We start from the raw sequence: 12,890 nt of genomic DNA, 5'->3' as shown, positions 1-12,890 counted from the left end.
TGCGCAGCTCGATCTCTCAGTGGCGAGGAGTAACGCGTGGGAGGCTCACGCTGCCCCCGACACTTCCTGATTCTACTGCGCAGGCGCACCAACCGACCCGTAGGAGTCGCTGTCCACAACGCCCAATCCCCACCCCTCAGTTTCCCACCCCCTAATACGGCCAATGTGTATTAGTATGAACGACCAGCTAAACTGAAAGCAAATGTGGAGCGCTGGGCTCGAACAGGCAAGCCCAGCGTCTCCAGCATTTCGTGGCGAGTGCCTTGCCCACTACGCCACGTAGCCGCCCTGGGGGGTTCATCCATATCTAAGGGGCATGTCACACATTTATTTATTTAATTTTTTATAAACGTTTGATTATTTTTCACATAATCTCACACATACTCCAAAACTCTAAACAGTCTCACACAGCTTCATTTGGTCTGCAAGATATCGGCTGTATGTTATCCCTTGGGTCTGAAACAGACAGAAGCCTCCAGAAATCTTTGCTTATTTTTGACAACAGTGTGTGTGTGCTGGGTGGCTGTGTCCTGTATCGTCTGCCAGACAGTAACCAGGAGACAACAGTGTGTGTGCTGGGTGGCTGTGTCCTGTATCGTCTGCCAGACAGTAACCAGGAGACAACAGTGTGTGTGCTGGGTGGCTGTGTCCTGTATCGTCTGCCAGACAGTAACCAGGAGACAACAGTGTGTGTGCTGGGTGGCTGTGTCCTGTATCGTCTGCCAGACAGTAACCAGACAACAGTGTGTGTGCTGGGTGGCTGTGTCCTGTATCGTCTGCCAGACAGTAACCAGGATGCTGGGTGGCTGTGTCCTGTATCGTCTGCCAGGTCACTTTAAAACAACTGCTAGCGGAAACCCTGCTTCATTTAGTCGAGTGCAGACATTGCGACTGCAGTGGATAAATCCTTGCATGAAGTAGGCTACATGATTTTTCAGTGAATATTTTGTTAACAAGAAGGCTGAGATTGCTAAGCCTTTTTGTTTCTTGGTGGAATATTTAGACTGCTATAAGTTTGGAAATGGCCAGTGACTACATACAGTAGCTAAGTTTGTCCGAGGGAATCCACAGTTGTGATTGGAGGATCAAGAAAAAGGGGCAGGTTTTGAGATGGGTCAATTAAAATCAAACCAAAGCATTTACAACCAAATATGTAACATACACTAATGTTTTGCAGCCTAACCATGTTTTCATGCATGTGTCTATGACGGCACGTGTATTATATGATATGGCCGTTTACATTTGGCCAGTAAATTTGAATCGTGTTTTTTGGCACGTTATCATCATGACCAATGCCCCTGTCCACACATATACAGATATTTGTTTTAACTGAGTATTTTCTCTGCAATCAGGACCATGGAGAGATCTCTGCAACAGGTCAGTGCATACAGTATGTGCGTTTTGCATTGTAAATGGAGGGGTGAAAAATGCCCTTCCAGACTGTAGAAAAGCCATCATTCTGATCTATGCTTCATGGATAAAGAGAGATAATGGGTCTAGGATTCTTTGGGGGATTTATTTTATGGCGGTTACTGTGATGGTTTGAATTGCTTCACTAATTTGTGCGGTAAAGAAATAATCTATACCGCGGCAGCTCTACTAACAACAAGCTCCTATGAAAACATCAAAACCACGACAGTATTCTCCAGTCCACAGTGAAGTGCCATAGACAACTTGAATTTACACGTATCTGATGAACGCATTGCTTATTCCTTAAGAGATTACATTTTAGATATATACAAGGTTTCCCCAAGACAGCAGCGATATACAATTCATAGAGTCTGATAGTAATATAATATAGTACCACCATGGTTGATTTTTTGTTTTTGTTTTAACCTCTTAAGCCCTAGCCATATTTTCAGAAATGTCTCCTAAAAATACATACCTAAGTAAATGGAAGATTGCTCCACTTCTACAAGGAACATTTGCATGTTCTTGATATCTAGGGGCATCTATGGATCTCAGTGTATCAATGTATTCCCAGTGTCGGTGAATAACACCATGCTAACATTTACCAGACATGAGAAATTCTAAGAATCTAAGCAAATGAATAAAGGGCAGATTATTTACAGGAGGTTTTGTAGATTCAGTACTGAATTCTGCCATCCGGACACATGCAATTTTAAATATGATTATAGAATATAGAATATCAGGCCTATAAATGACCACACATCTATGTCACACATCTATGGATCGGGCCAAATCTCCCCTTTCCAATGGCAGAGTTCAATCTGGATGTAGTATCACCAGGCGCCCCAGCAAAAACCATGAATGAAATCTACTGTAAGTACAGTTACTTTTTCATCATGTAAATTGCTCCGCCATTTTTCATCAGATTGCAATGCATTTTTTTGCTAGACGTTCACAGAAAGGTAGAGAAACTAACCTAAAATGTGTTCTAGTTCATGGCAATAACGTTCAGGTTTGTTCCACCCATGAGATATGATCCCGAAAATGGAGAAGAAAAAAAGCTTCACGCTAAAAGTCAGATGATTGAGCTGGGAAGTGTAGTTTTTTCATTCGAAAACCCATCGAAAGCCCTGGGTCTCTTCTCTCAAAAGACTACACTCAAATTAGGTTGCACCAAGTCCTCACGTCAATAAGCGCCTTTTTCCAACTCGATGCACTGAGATTTCTATAAACTCATATTTCACTAATAACACTTAAAATCATTGGTAAACAAACGTAGTGCTGAAAATATACACTTTGACTGCTGTTGTGACAGGGTTAGGGTCTTTACTCTTGGCTACATTTGAAAAAGAAACGCAACATTAATCAATATGTTCTGTATTGATGGATTTATGGTGCGATATCAATCTCGTACCGGTCCACTCTGGCTTAAGAGGTTAAAGAGTGTGCATACAGTGTATTATGCTGAGTGTTATTAACCTGATGACGTGACATGGTAGTGTGCGTATAGAGTTGAGGACATTGTCTGCTGTTCCTCTCTGGAGTCTGGGCCCTGGCTTCAGCAGGGAGACACCCGCCTTAGACAGCTTCCTGTCACGCACACACACGGTCAGACTGTTAGGACGCCCACACACACCGTATGCACAGTCATACACACACACACGGTCAGACTGTTAGGACGCCCACACACACCGTATGCACAGTCATACACACACACACGGTCAGACTGTTAGGACGCCCACACACACCGTATGCACAGTCATACACACACACACGGCTGGGAACTGCCACAGAGCTCCTGAGATGATGCGGTATCATTATGATGTCTGGGTCGATATATAATATTGCTATTCTATTCTTGCTATGTGTTGCTGCGATACACCAAGTATCGCAATTTGATACTTCGATATACTGCGATTCACCATCTTGTTTTTCTTTCATTTAACTGAAGTAAGAGGTAGAAATGAGATCCCTTAAAAAGCAATACAATTAATCTGCTATACCCAAGGGTAAAAAAGCGTGATCAAATTATATTATGTGACCTTTTCAGACTTAAGGACTATTTATTTTTTCATAAACATCAATACAATAAACAATAAAAAAAAAAACTGATCCGATATCAGGGTACCGATACAATATTGTGGGAGAAAGTATGAGCAGAGAAAAGACAAACAGATTGCTGAACTCACGGATTGCTGACTTCTGTCCAGCTGAAGTCTACAGGCCAGTGAGAGAAATCAAAGTCGTAGCTTCTGAGTTTTTTCTACAGAGGGAGAGAGAGAACACTATATCAGGAAAAGAACAAACGTCAACCCTCAATGGATCTCAAACCCAAAACTGTACTCTCTTTAGAATCTCTTCAGACTGGGCGGCTGAGTGGCGCAGTGGGCAAGGCGCTCGCTACTAACGCAGAAGATGCTGGTATCGAGCTCAGCTCTCGCCGTTGCTACCGGCTTGGCCGGCCGTCATACTAACACAATTGGCAGTGTTAGAGGGTGGGAAAGCCGGTGGGTGGGGGTTGGACGTTGTGGACAGCGACTCCTACAGGTCGGTTGGTGCGCCTGTACAGCGGAAACAGGAAGTATCGGGGCAGCGTGAGCCTCCCACGCGTTACTCCTCGCCACTGAGAGTTCGAGCTGCTGCGGTGAAAAGATGCGACAGGCTGCCTCCTCGTGTACCAGAGGGGACACGTGATGCAAGGCTTCTATCCTCACTACAGCCGACCAGTGGGAGGCATAGTCTAGCAACGTTCAAGACAGGGGAGGCAAGAATTGGAAATACGAAATTGGGATGGGAGAAAAATAGAAAATGAGGAGAAAAAGTGGATAAAAAAAAAAGAATCTCTTCAGACTTTGGTTGTTACGTGATGCGTTGTTGTCACCTTGTGACTTTGTCATTCTAGAACTTCAATATGGTGTCCGTGGTGTTGCATATCACGAGACAAGTTTGCTGAACTCTTGACTATCCTGACCGGAAATCTTGAAGAACGTTACTCATGCCTTGTTAGCTCTGCTTGCGCCTCATACCCTTCTAAACCTACCCATGTATTATCGCATGTATTATCAGTTGCCCACCACAGCACAAATGACAATAAATTGACCTGAGTTTTAGTATAACTTATATCTCAGAATGCTACCAGGCCTGCTAGCCCAGTCTAGTGGCACCGTGATTTCACCTTGTTGCTAGGCGTGTGGTTCTTCCTGGTCTCCTCCAAAATGGAGATGAACTGAATATATTCAGAGTTCTTCCATCTGCCCCAGCCTGGGAGAAAGAGAAAGAAAGAAAGAGAGCGAGAGCGAGAGAGAGAGAGAGGAGAGAGACAGCGACAGAGGGACAGATATAAATTAATGATGACAGCAGAGAATGTGAGAGACACACTTCGACACATGCAGTTAGCTACAGAGCCTGAAGGGTGTACTTGGTATGCTATGTACACCTACTGCAACTGTCTCAATGCTAATGAATGTTGTATTAGTATGCAGCAGCAGATGCAGCAACATGACCACGTTTCTATGAGAATATGAGTCGAATTAAAAGGTCCTGTGTCTTATAAATGGCCTCTTCCAGTGTTTAGCATTGTTTCCTAGCAATGGGGGTTTATATCAACGGGGTCTGTGTCTCTAATTCTCATTTTGACTCATCAGTTCACGAGATCCTCCCTCACTCAACTAAGCCATTCTGATTTGACTGTTTTGCTGACGTGAGTAAGGCACTGGTTGTAGTCACCGCCCACAATCAACAATTCGCTCAACAACAGAGCGAGTGGAATTACTTCCTCAAACGGGTTGACGTGCGCGCGCGGGTGCCGACAGAGACAGCAGAGAACGAGCGAGCGAGAGGGAGAGAGAGAGATAGAGAGGGAGAGAGAGAGGGAGAGAGATAGAGAGAGAGATATAGAGGGAGAGAGAGAGAGAGATAGATAGAGAGAGGGACACGAGCATTTACACACAACCTCCAGCCCTGCACGCGGGAGTGTGTGTGTAAATGTGTGTGCGCGCGGAGCTTCTCCACTCGCATATATCACTGTCAAAATATCGTTGCGCGCGCCTGTATTCCGATCCGTGCAATAATATTCACAGGGGTATATATATTGTCATTTGAAACAAGTTACCAATGCATTGTCCCGTGGGATTATGCCCCCCGTGGTGAAATTAATTAGTATCCCCCTCCTCTATCTCTCTCGGTCTGCCAGTGCAGACTGTGGGTGACTGTCACTCAAAGCGCTTATGGGCGGAGCCCAGCCCAAAACAGCTTGAAATCTAATCAGTACTTGATTAGAAATACAAAACAATGAATTTTTTTGAAAATAACTTGACAGATGTGTTCCATAGACTCACAGGAATTGTGTAAAGTTGCCCAAATAGTGAAAGGAATAGCAATGCATGTCCCCTTTAAAGCCCAGCCGAACGGAAGCGTGTTGTCTCACCTCTGAGACAGGCCACTCCTAAAAGACACACCAGCACTGTTCCTAGATACTGGCTGACCGGCACCAGCTTACTGCTGCAGATGTAGCCTGGTGGAGACACACAACAACAGTTAGTTAGACACACAGACACAAACACACTGGTGGAGACACACAACAACAGTTAGTTAGACACACAGACACAAACACACTGGTGGACACACACAACAACAGTTTAGTTAGACACACAGACACAAACACACTGGTGGAGACACACAACAACAGTTAGTTAGACACACAGACACAAACACACTGGTGGACACACACAACAACAGTTAGTTAGACACACAGACACGAACACACTGGTGGAGACACACAACAACAGTTAGTTAGACACACAGACACAAACACACTGGTGGAGACACACAACAACAGTTAGTTAGACACACAGACACAAACACACTGGTGGAGACACACAACAACAGTTAGTTAGACACACAGACACAAACACACTGGTGGACACACACAACAGTTTAGTTAGACACACAGACACAAACACACTGGTGGAGACACACAACAGTTTAGTTAGACACACAGACACGAACACACTGGCTGGTTCAATGTAGACAAGGTGATATATATTGGAATATTGCTGAAGCCTGCAGAAAATGGGGGTTCATATAATCTTATAGTTTCACATAAGATTCAGAAATATTTATCAGGACAGGAAATGACAGTGGCTGGTAGTCATGACTCAAAAAAATCACTTCCATTATTCTACCAGCTGCCAATTTCTATTTTAGAATTGATTGATTGAAAACTTTATTAACAGATTGCAGAATGGGTACAATACAGTACGGCTCAATACACACAATAGGCAAACTTAGGCAAACACAAAATAGGCAAACTTACCAGCCAAAAACTATTTACCAGCATTTGGCTGTTGGCTGGTGTTCATTTCCTACCCTGATATGTATTACATATATAATACCTAATAATAATAATAATAATAATAATAATAATAATAATAATAATAATAATAATAATAATAATAATAATAATAATAATAATAATAATAATATAATAATACCTAGCTAGAAAATAACCAGCACTACAAATGTTACTCATCTCTGTTTTTAGGCTGAGGAAAGCAGACACAACATAATCATTTATTTCAGATATTAAGCTCAAGACTTTATCATAGTGGCAGACTTTTGGATTTGGATCGATTGCCCAGCCCTAATGCATCACAGATAACACACTCACACAGTCTCTCTCTCTCTCTCTCTCTCACACACACATCATTGTTGCAAAATAATTAATTGGCGCAAGTACGCATTCGGAGTCCAACAACTACCCTGTATGCTGATCAATAACAGAAGCCCATTCATTTATATAGAGTAGACAGACAGACCTCAAGCAATTTATTTATATTAATGAACTGTAATAACATTACAGCACGAGTCATCTAATTAACTTTCAGAGCAATGACGATCCACAGAGAAGCTATGTCCGTTTCTGTCACACACACACACACACACACACACACACACACACACACACACACACACACACACACACACACACACACACACACACACACACACACACACACACACACACACACACACACACACACACACACACACACACACACACACACACACACACACACACACACACACACACACACACACACACACACACACACACACACACACACACACACACACACACACACACACACACACACACACACACCTTTCCTGTAGAGGTAGCAGAGCAGGAGAGGGGAGCTGTAGTAAGAGAGAGACCACAGTGCTGAAGCCTAGAGGGAGAGAATAAACAAAAACACACATTATACTTGATAGAATAAATTCTTGACACCACTTCATCATGTCATCTATAATGCAGCCAACATACTGACCCAGCCCAGGATGCTGTCCGTATGTTTCTCCAGACTCTTGGGTTGGAAGTTCCATCCCTAGGAAGGAATGGTGAAGAGGGGGACATTGGACATTGTTGCACTCGAGCCTAAACATACTTATAACTAATCGGTCACAGATCAAATATGCTAGCTAATAAAAGATACTGGAAGAGCTTAAATCGTGCTGCAAAGACTTAAACTTGGCTAACGGTAACCCCCCCCCCACCTCTAATGTACAGTCCCCCCCCCCCCTACCCAACCTCCTCCAATGTACAGTTTCTTCGTCAAATGTATATACCCTCTTTTTTAGACTCTTTTTGTATCACAAACAATACTGTATTTGTAAATCTGGTATGTCATGAATGTATAGATGCAGCAGTACTGTCCATCTGTATAGCGGCACGGTGGCCTCACAGCAAGAAGGTCCAGGGTTCGATTCCCGCTTGGGGACCAGGCTTCCATGATGCCAGTTACCCAGGTGGGGTATCTCCCAGGCCTTTCTGTGTGGAGTTTGCATGTTCTCCCCGTGCTCGCAGGGGTCCCCCCCCCCCCCCCCCCCGATAAGATAAACCCAATGGAAAAACATGCAAAACAACAGATCGCTAACGCTGTGGCGTCCTTGACGAAGACGGACAGGAGCACTTGGATTGGTCCCCGGGGCGCGGCTCACGTTGACGCCCTATCTGCTCCCGGCTGCCCATGGGGGGGGAAGGACAACGACCTCACCCCTGCCCACTTTGACAACCTAGGATGGCTTAGAGTAGACGACAGAGTACAGCAACTTGCAATGGGCCTGGTCTACAAGATACACTATACGACCGGGGTGCCCATGTACATGTCAAAATACTTCCCAAAGGTCAGTGAATACCACAACCACTACACCAGAGGAAGCTCAACAAATCATGTTAAACCCAGATTCGGCTCAAACAAGGGACTAAACACGTTTCGCAATTATGCCACATCAATGTGGAACGTCCTACCCAAAGCTGTAAAGGAATGTGAATCCCTGCCCACATTCAAAACCGCTCTTAAAGAGCACCTACGGGAGGCTGCAATTCGAAACTGGCCACCGTAAATGCCCAAAACCCCCACCACCTCCTAATAGACAGTCTCCTCCCCACCGCATGTATATTTCCCTCCCACCCACCCACCCCCTCCTAATGTACAGTCCCCTCCCCATCATATGTATATACTCTGTCAGGATCTAGGGGTAACAGTACTGTATATTTGAATACCGCTTATGTCACAAATGTATCAGTACTAAATACCTATATGTCCCTATGCCATAAATGTCATGTATGTTGTGTATGTCATAAATGTCTATATGAAATGAAAATGGGGGACCCTGATGGAAACAAGACAAACGTCTTTCTCAGGTCTGCATCCCCTTAACAATTGTATGTATTGAGCCGTACTGTATTATTGTACCCATTCTGCAATCTGTTAAATAAAGTTTTCATTCATTCATTCATGGGAAAAGTGCAGAGAGACATTTCATCGGCGACTCAGTGCATGTGAGCGTGTTCTCGTGGGTCGCCCATCTTGCGTGCGTGTGTTAAACTGCATGACAAATAAAGACTTCTAGTCTAACAATTATTATTATATGTCATGTATGTCATATGTTATGATGATGAATTGAAAATGGGGGACCCTGATGTAAACAAGACGAAAGTCTTTCTCTGGTCTGCATCCCCTTAACAATTGTGTGTATTGAGCTGTACTGTACTGTACCCATTCTGCAATCTGTTAATAAAGTTTTCAATCAATCAAACAGGCTTGGTCGCTGTTAGCTGCAGTGGCTTTTCTGGCTGCCTGTAAAGGCTAATGACAGAAGAAATCGATAGCTAGGCTAACCAGCTAACACTCCTTGTTATTATGATGACCAGTGATCAATGTGAAATGCAGCTCTTGAACGTGAAACCGCAGCTATGTCACATTAATGTGTCCATCTGTCATCATTCTGACTTTCTGAGTGACAGCAGAAGCGTTTCAATAACAAGAACTGACACTTCCGGGCCGCAGAGCGAACTACAACAACGTCGCTGCTCCGTAGCCGGTCAATTTCTGTTTGTTCCTCCCTCGCTTTTTTATTGTAAAAAAAAACAAACAAACAAATGCATAATATTGTCAGTGACCCTACCCTCCTGCCCGTTCTGCCGTCGGGTCGGGGCTGCTCCGGTGAACGGTGAATTCGCTGCAGACGAGGCCCAAAAAAACAACGAAGCCACATCCGAGCGGCCATTGTTCTTCCACTGACGGCGGACTACGGAAGCCGGCGGCACTAGCCGCACCGTACATCCAAAAGGAGAAAGCGCTTCAAATTGAGTTGGGATTATTTTATTTGTATTATTATGGCATTTTACAGAAAACGAGCTTCATGGAGTTTTACATATTTAAAAATAGACAGGCGATAGAGACAAATATCGTATATAAATAATATGTGAAATGATTACCACAGAGATTAGAATTGTGAGTTTGTGACTTTCTCTCAAGAATGCTCTATCATTGTTAGTATTATGTCGGTAATAGCCCTGTGATTTATAGTGGATTTCTACTGTAAATGTTTGTATGTCATGTCAAAAATAAAAATAAAAAACATTTGTTCACAAAAAAAAGAATGCTCTATCATTGCTTATACATTCATTCAAACCTTTATTTCAACTCGAAGATCAATTGAGGTTGTCCCCATTTACAATTGTGTCGAGTTACATGCCATTTAAGATAAATAATGAAAACAGATGAATATTAAGGTAAATAATAGGTCAACAAAATTAGGCATCAATAAAAAACACAATAAAAAACAATAAAATACAAGCAAAACACAGATATAAATCACTTAACAGTTACACAATGTACCAGGGAGGTTTAAGATCATGGCCCTAAACTGGCGTCTGAGTGGCGCAGTGGGCAAGGCGCTCGCCACTAACGCAGGAGATGCTGGTATCGAGCCCAGCTCTCAGCGTTGCTACCAGCTTGGCCGGCCGTCATACTAACACAATTGGCAGTGTTAGAGGGTGGGAAAGCCGGTGGGTGGGGATTGGACGTTGTGGACAGCGACTCCTACAGGTCGGTTGGGTGACGCCTGTACAGCGGAAACAGGAAGTAACGGGGGCAGCGTGAGCCTCCCACGCGTTACTCCTCGCCACTGAGAGTTCGAGCTGCTGCGGTGAAAAGATGCGACAGGCTGCCTCCTCGTGTACCGGAGGGGACACGTGATGCAAGGCTTCTATCCTCACTACAGCCGACCAGTGGGAGGCATAGTCTAGCAACGTTCAAGACAGGGGAGGCAAGAATTGGAAATACGAAATTGGGATGGGAGAAAAATAGAAAAATGGGGAGAAAAAGTGGATACAAAAAAAAACCATGGCCCTAAACTGACCATAGGTCGGCTGCAGGGGTGGTAGTGCAATACCCGTGGTACGCTCGGCTGAGCGCACCACTCTCTGTAGGGCCTTCTTGTCCTGTGCCGTGCTGTTTCCATACCAGGCAGTAATGTTTCCAGTCAAGATGCTCTCTACAGCTCCAGAGTAGAAGGACTGGAGTATCTTCCCCGATACTCTGAACTTCCTTAACTGTCTCAGGTGGTAGAGGCGCTGCTTCGCCTTCTTTACGACTGAGTCTATGTGTGTTGTCCATGTCAGGTCCTCTGAGATGTGGACCCCCAGGTACTTGAAGCTGCTCACCCTGTCCCCGGTAGCCCCGTTTATCCTCAGTGGTGTGTGTGTCTCCTGCTGTCCTCTCCTATAATCCACGATCAGCTCCTTGGTTTTACCAATGTTCAGGAGCAGGCTGTTGTTGTGCTTAGTTGTGCTTAGTATCACATAGTTCAATATTCAATATTTGATCACCAAACCCCCCCCAAAAGCATAAAAAGGCCCCTCCCACCCAAAATTTTTCAATGTCCCAATGTTCAGGAGCAGGCTGTTGTTGTGCTTAGTTGTGCTTAGTATCACATAGTTCAATATTCAATATTTGATCACAAAACCTCCCCCAAAAGCATAAAAAGGCCCCTCCCACCCAAAAAGGCCCCCCAAAAATAGCACAGGCCCAGTGCCCTTTTCAGCCTTTGAGCACCTGCCCCTCTAAAGTCCTGTGCACGTCCCTGCGTCCTACGCCAACTACACTGGCTTCCCATTAAACACAGCATAGACTACAAGATCCTCCTCCATACATTCAAGGCCATCCACAACCTCGCCCCTCCATACCTGTCCGACCTCCTCCACATCAACATTCCCACCCAGTCCCTCAGGTCTGCCTCCTCCATCAACCTGACCGTCCCCCCAGCCCGTCTGTCCCCATGGGGTCAAGAGCCTTCAGCCTTTTAATTGTTGTACGGCGACCTTGAGTGTCTTGAAAGGCGCCTTATAAATAAAATTTATTATTATTATTATTATTATTATTATTATTATTATTATTATTATTATTATTATTATTATTATTATTATTATTATAAAGACATAATGGTCAGGCACTCTACTACTGGCCCCTGAGCAGCTAACACTGGAGCGGTTAAAGCTGAGGTGCCTTGCTCAAGGGCACAGCTAGCAGGCACGTGCACACATAGAGCCCAATGGGTGCACAAGCACCTGCCCTTTTGTGCCTCATAAAAAAGTGCCCTTTTTATGCCAATTATTTTTACCATATTTTCTTTTTTACCTCCATATAGAGAGAGTGATCTGCAATCTGCTTGGGTTGGGGGTGCAATTCCTAACAGGCTCAACCATATGGATAAAAGTTCCCATATTATGTGCAAACTAAAAACAGATATTACATTACATTACACAAACTACAAACAGATATTACATTACATTACACAAACTAAAAACAGATATTACATTACATTACACAAACTACAAACAGATATTACATTACATTACACAAACTAATGCACCACCTTTGGCTGATAGTTCAGTTCAGTAATTTTTTATTTCGGGCTTTCGACACATAACAACGTCATTCCATAAATCACCACACTTTTACCAGCTGCTATTGCAGCATTGTCCAATTGTCCGAAAAGGGCTGAAGGGAGAAGCACTAGGCTTGTCGGGCCCTACCCCTGAAGACTTACGCTTAAAAAAAAATCATTTTTTTTTTACATACATACATAGTAGATACATATAGTACACATTTCAGTGCACACATATAGTACAC

At 43.9% G+C, this 12,890-nt stretch overlaps 1 protein-coding gene across 1 annotated transcript in view; it reads right to left on the bottom strand.

Moving 5' to 3' along the window:
- The window catches only part of abhd16a (abhydrolase domain containing 16A, phospholipase), a 33,945-nt gene extending 23,935 nt beyond the window's left edge, over window positions 1-10,010 (bottom strand). Inside the window, exons 1-7 of the mRNA XM_084335655.1 lie at window positions 9,880-10,010; window positions 7,740-7,796; window positions 7,574-7,640; window positions 5,837-5,923; window positions 4,586-4,671; window positions 3,600-3,673; window positions 2,890-3,000 (exon numbers count right to left, since the gene is read on the bottom strand). Coding sequence (XP_084191781.1) covers window positions 2,890-3,000; window positions 3,600-3,673; window positions 4,586-4,671; window positions 5,837-5,923; window positions 7,574-7,640; window positions 7,740-7,796; window positions 9,880-9,981 — 584 coding nt within the window. The 5' untranslated portion in view covers window positions 9,982-10,010. The remainder of the gene's footprint in view (window positions 1-2,889; window positions 3,001-3,599; window positions 3,674-4,585; window positions 4,672-5,836; window positions 5,924-7,573; window positions 7,641-7,739; window positions 7,797-9,879) is intronic.
- Window positions 10,011-12,890: the final 2,880 nt, after the last annotated feature.

This window comes from Notolepis coatsorum, assembly GCF_963971535.1.
Source record: "Notolepis coatsorum genome assembly, chromosome: 19".
Classification (NCBI taxonomy): domain Eukaryota; kingdom Metazoa; phylum Chordata; class Actinopteri; order Aulopiformes; family Paralepididae; genus Notolepis; species Notolepis coatsorum.
Note: the sequence above shows the minus strand (reverse complement) of the source record. Positions and strands in the feature narration are given on the sequence as shown.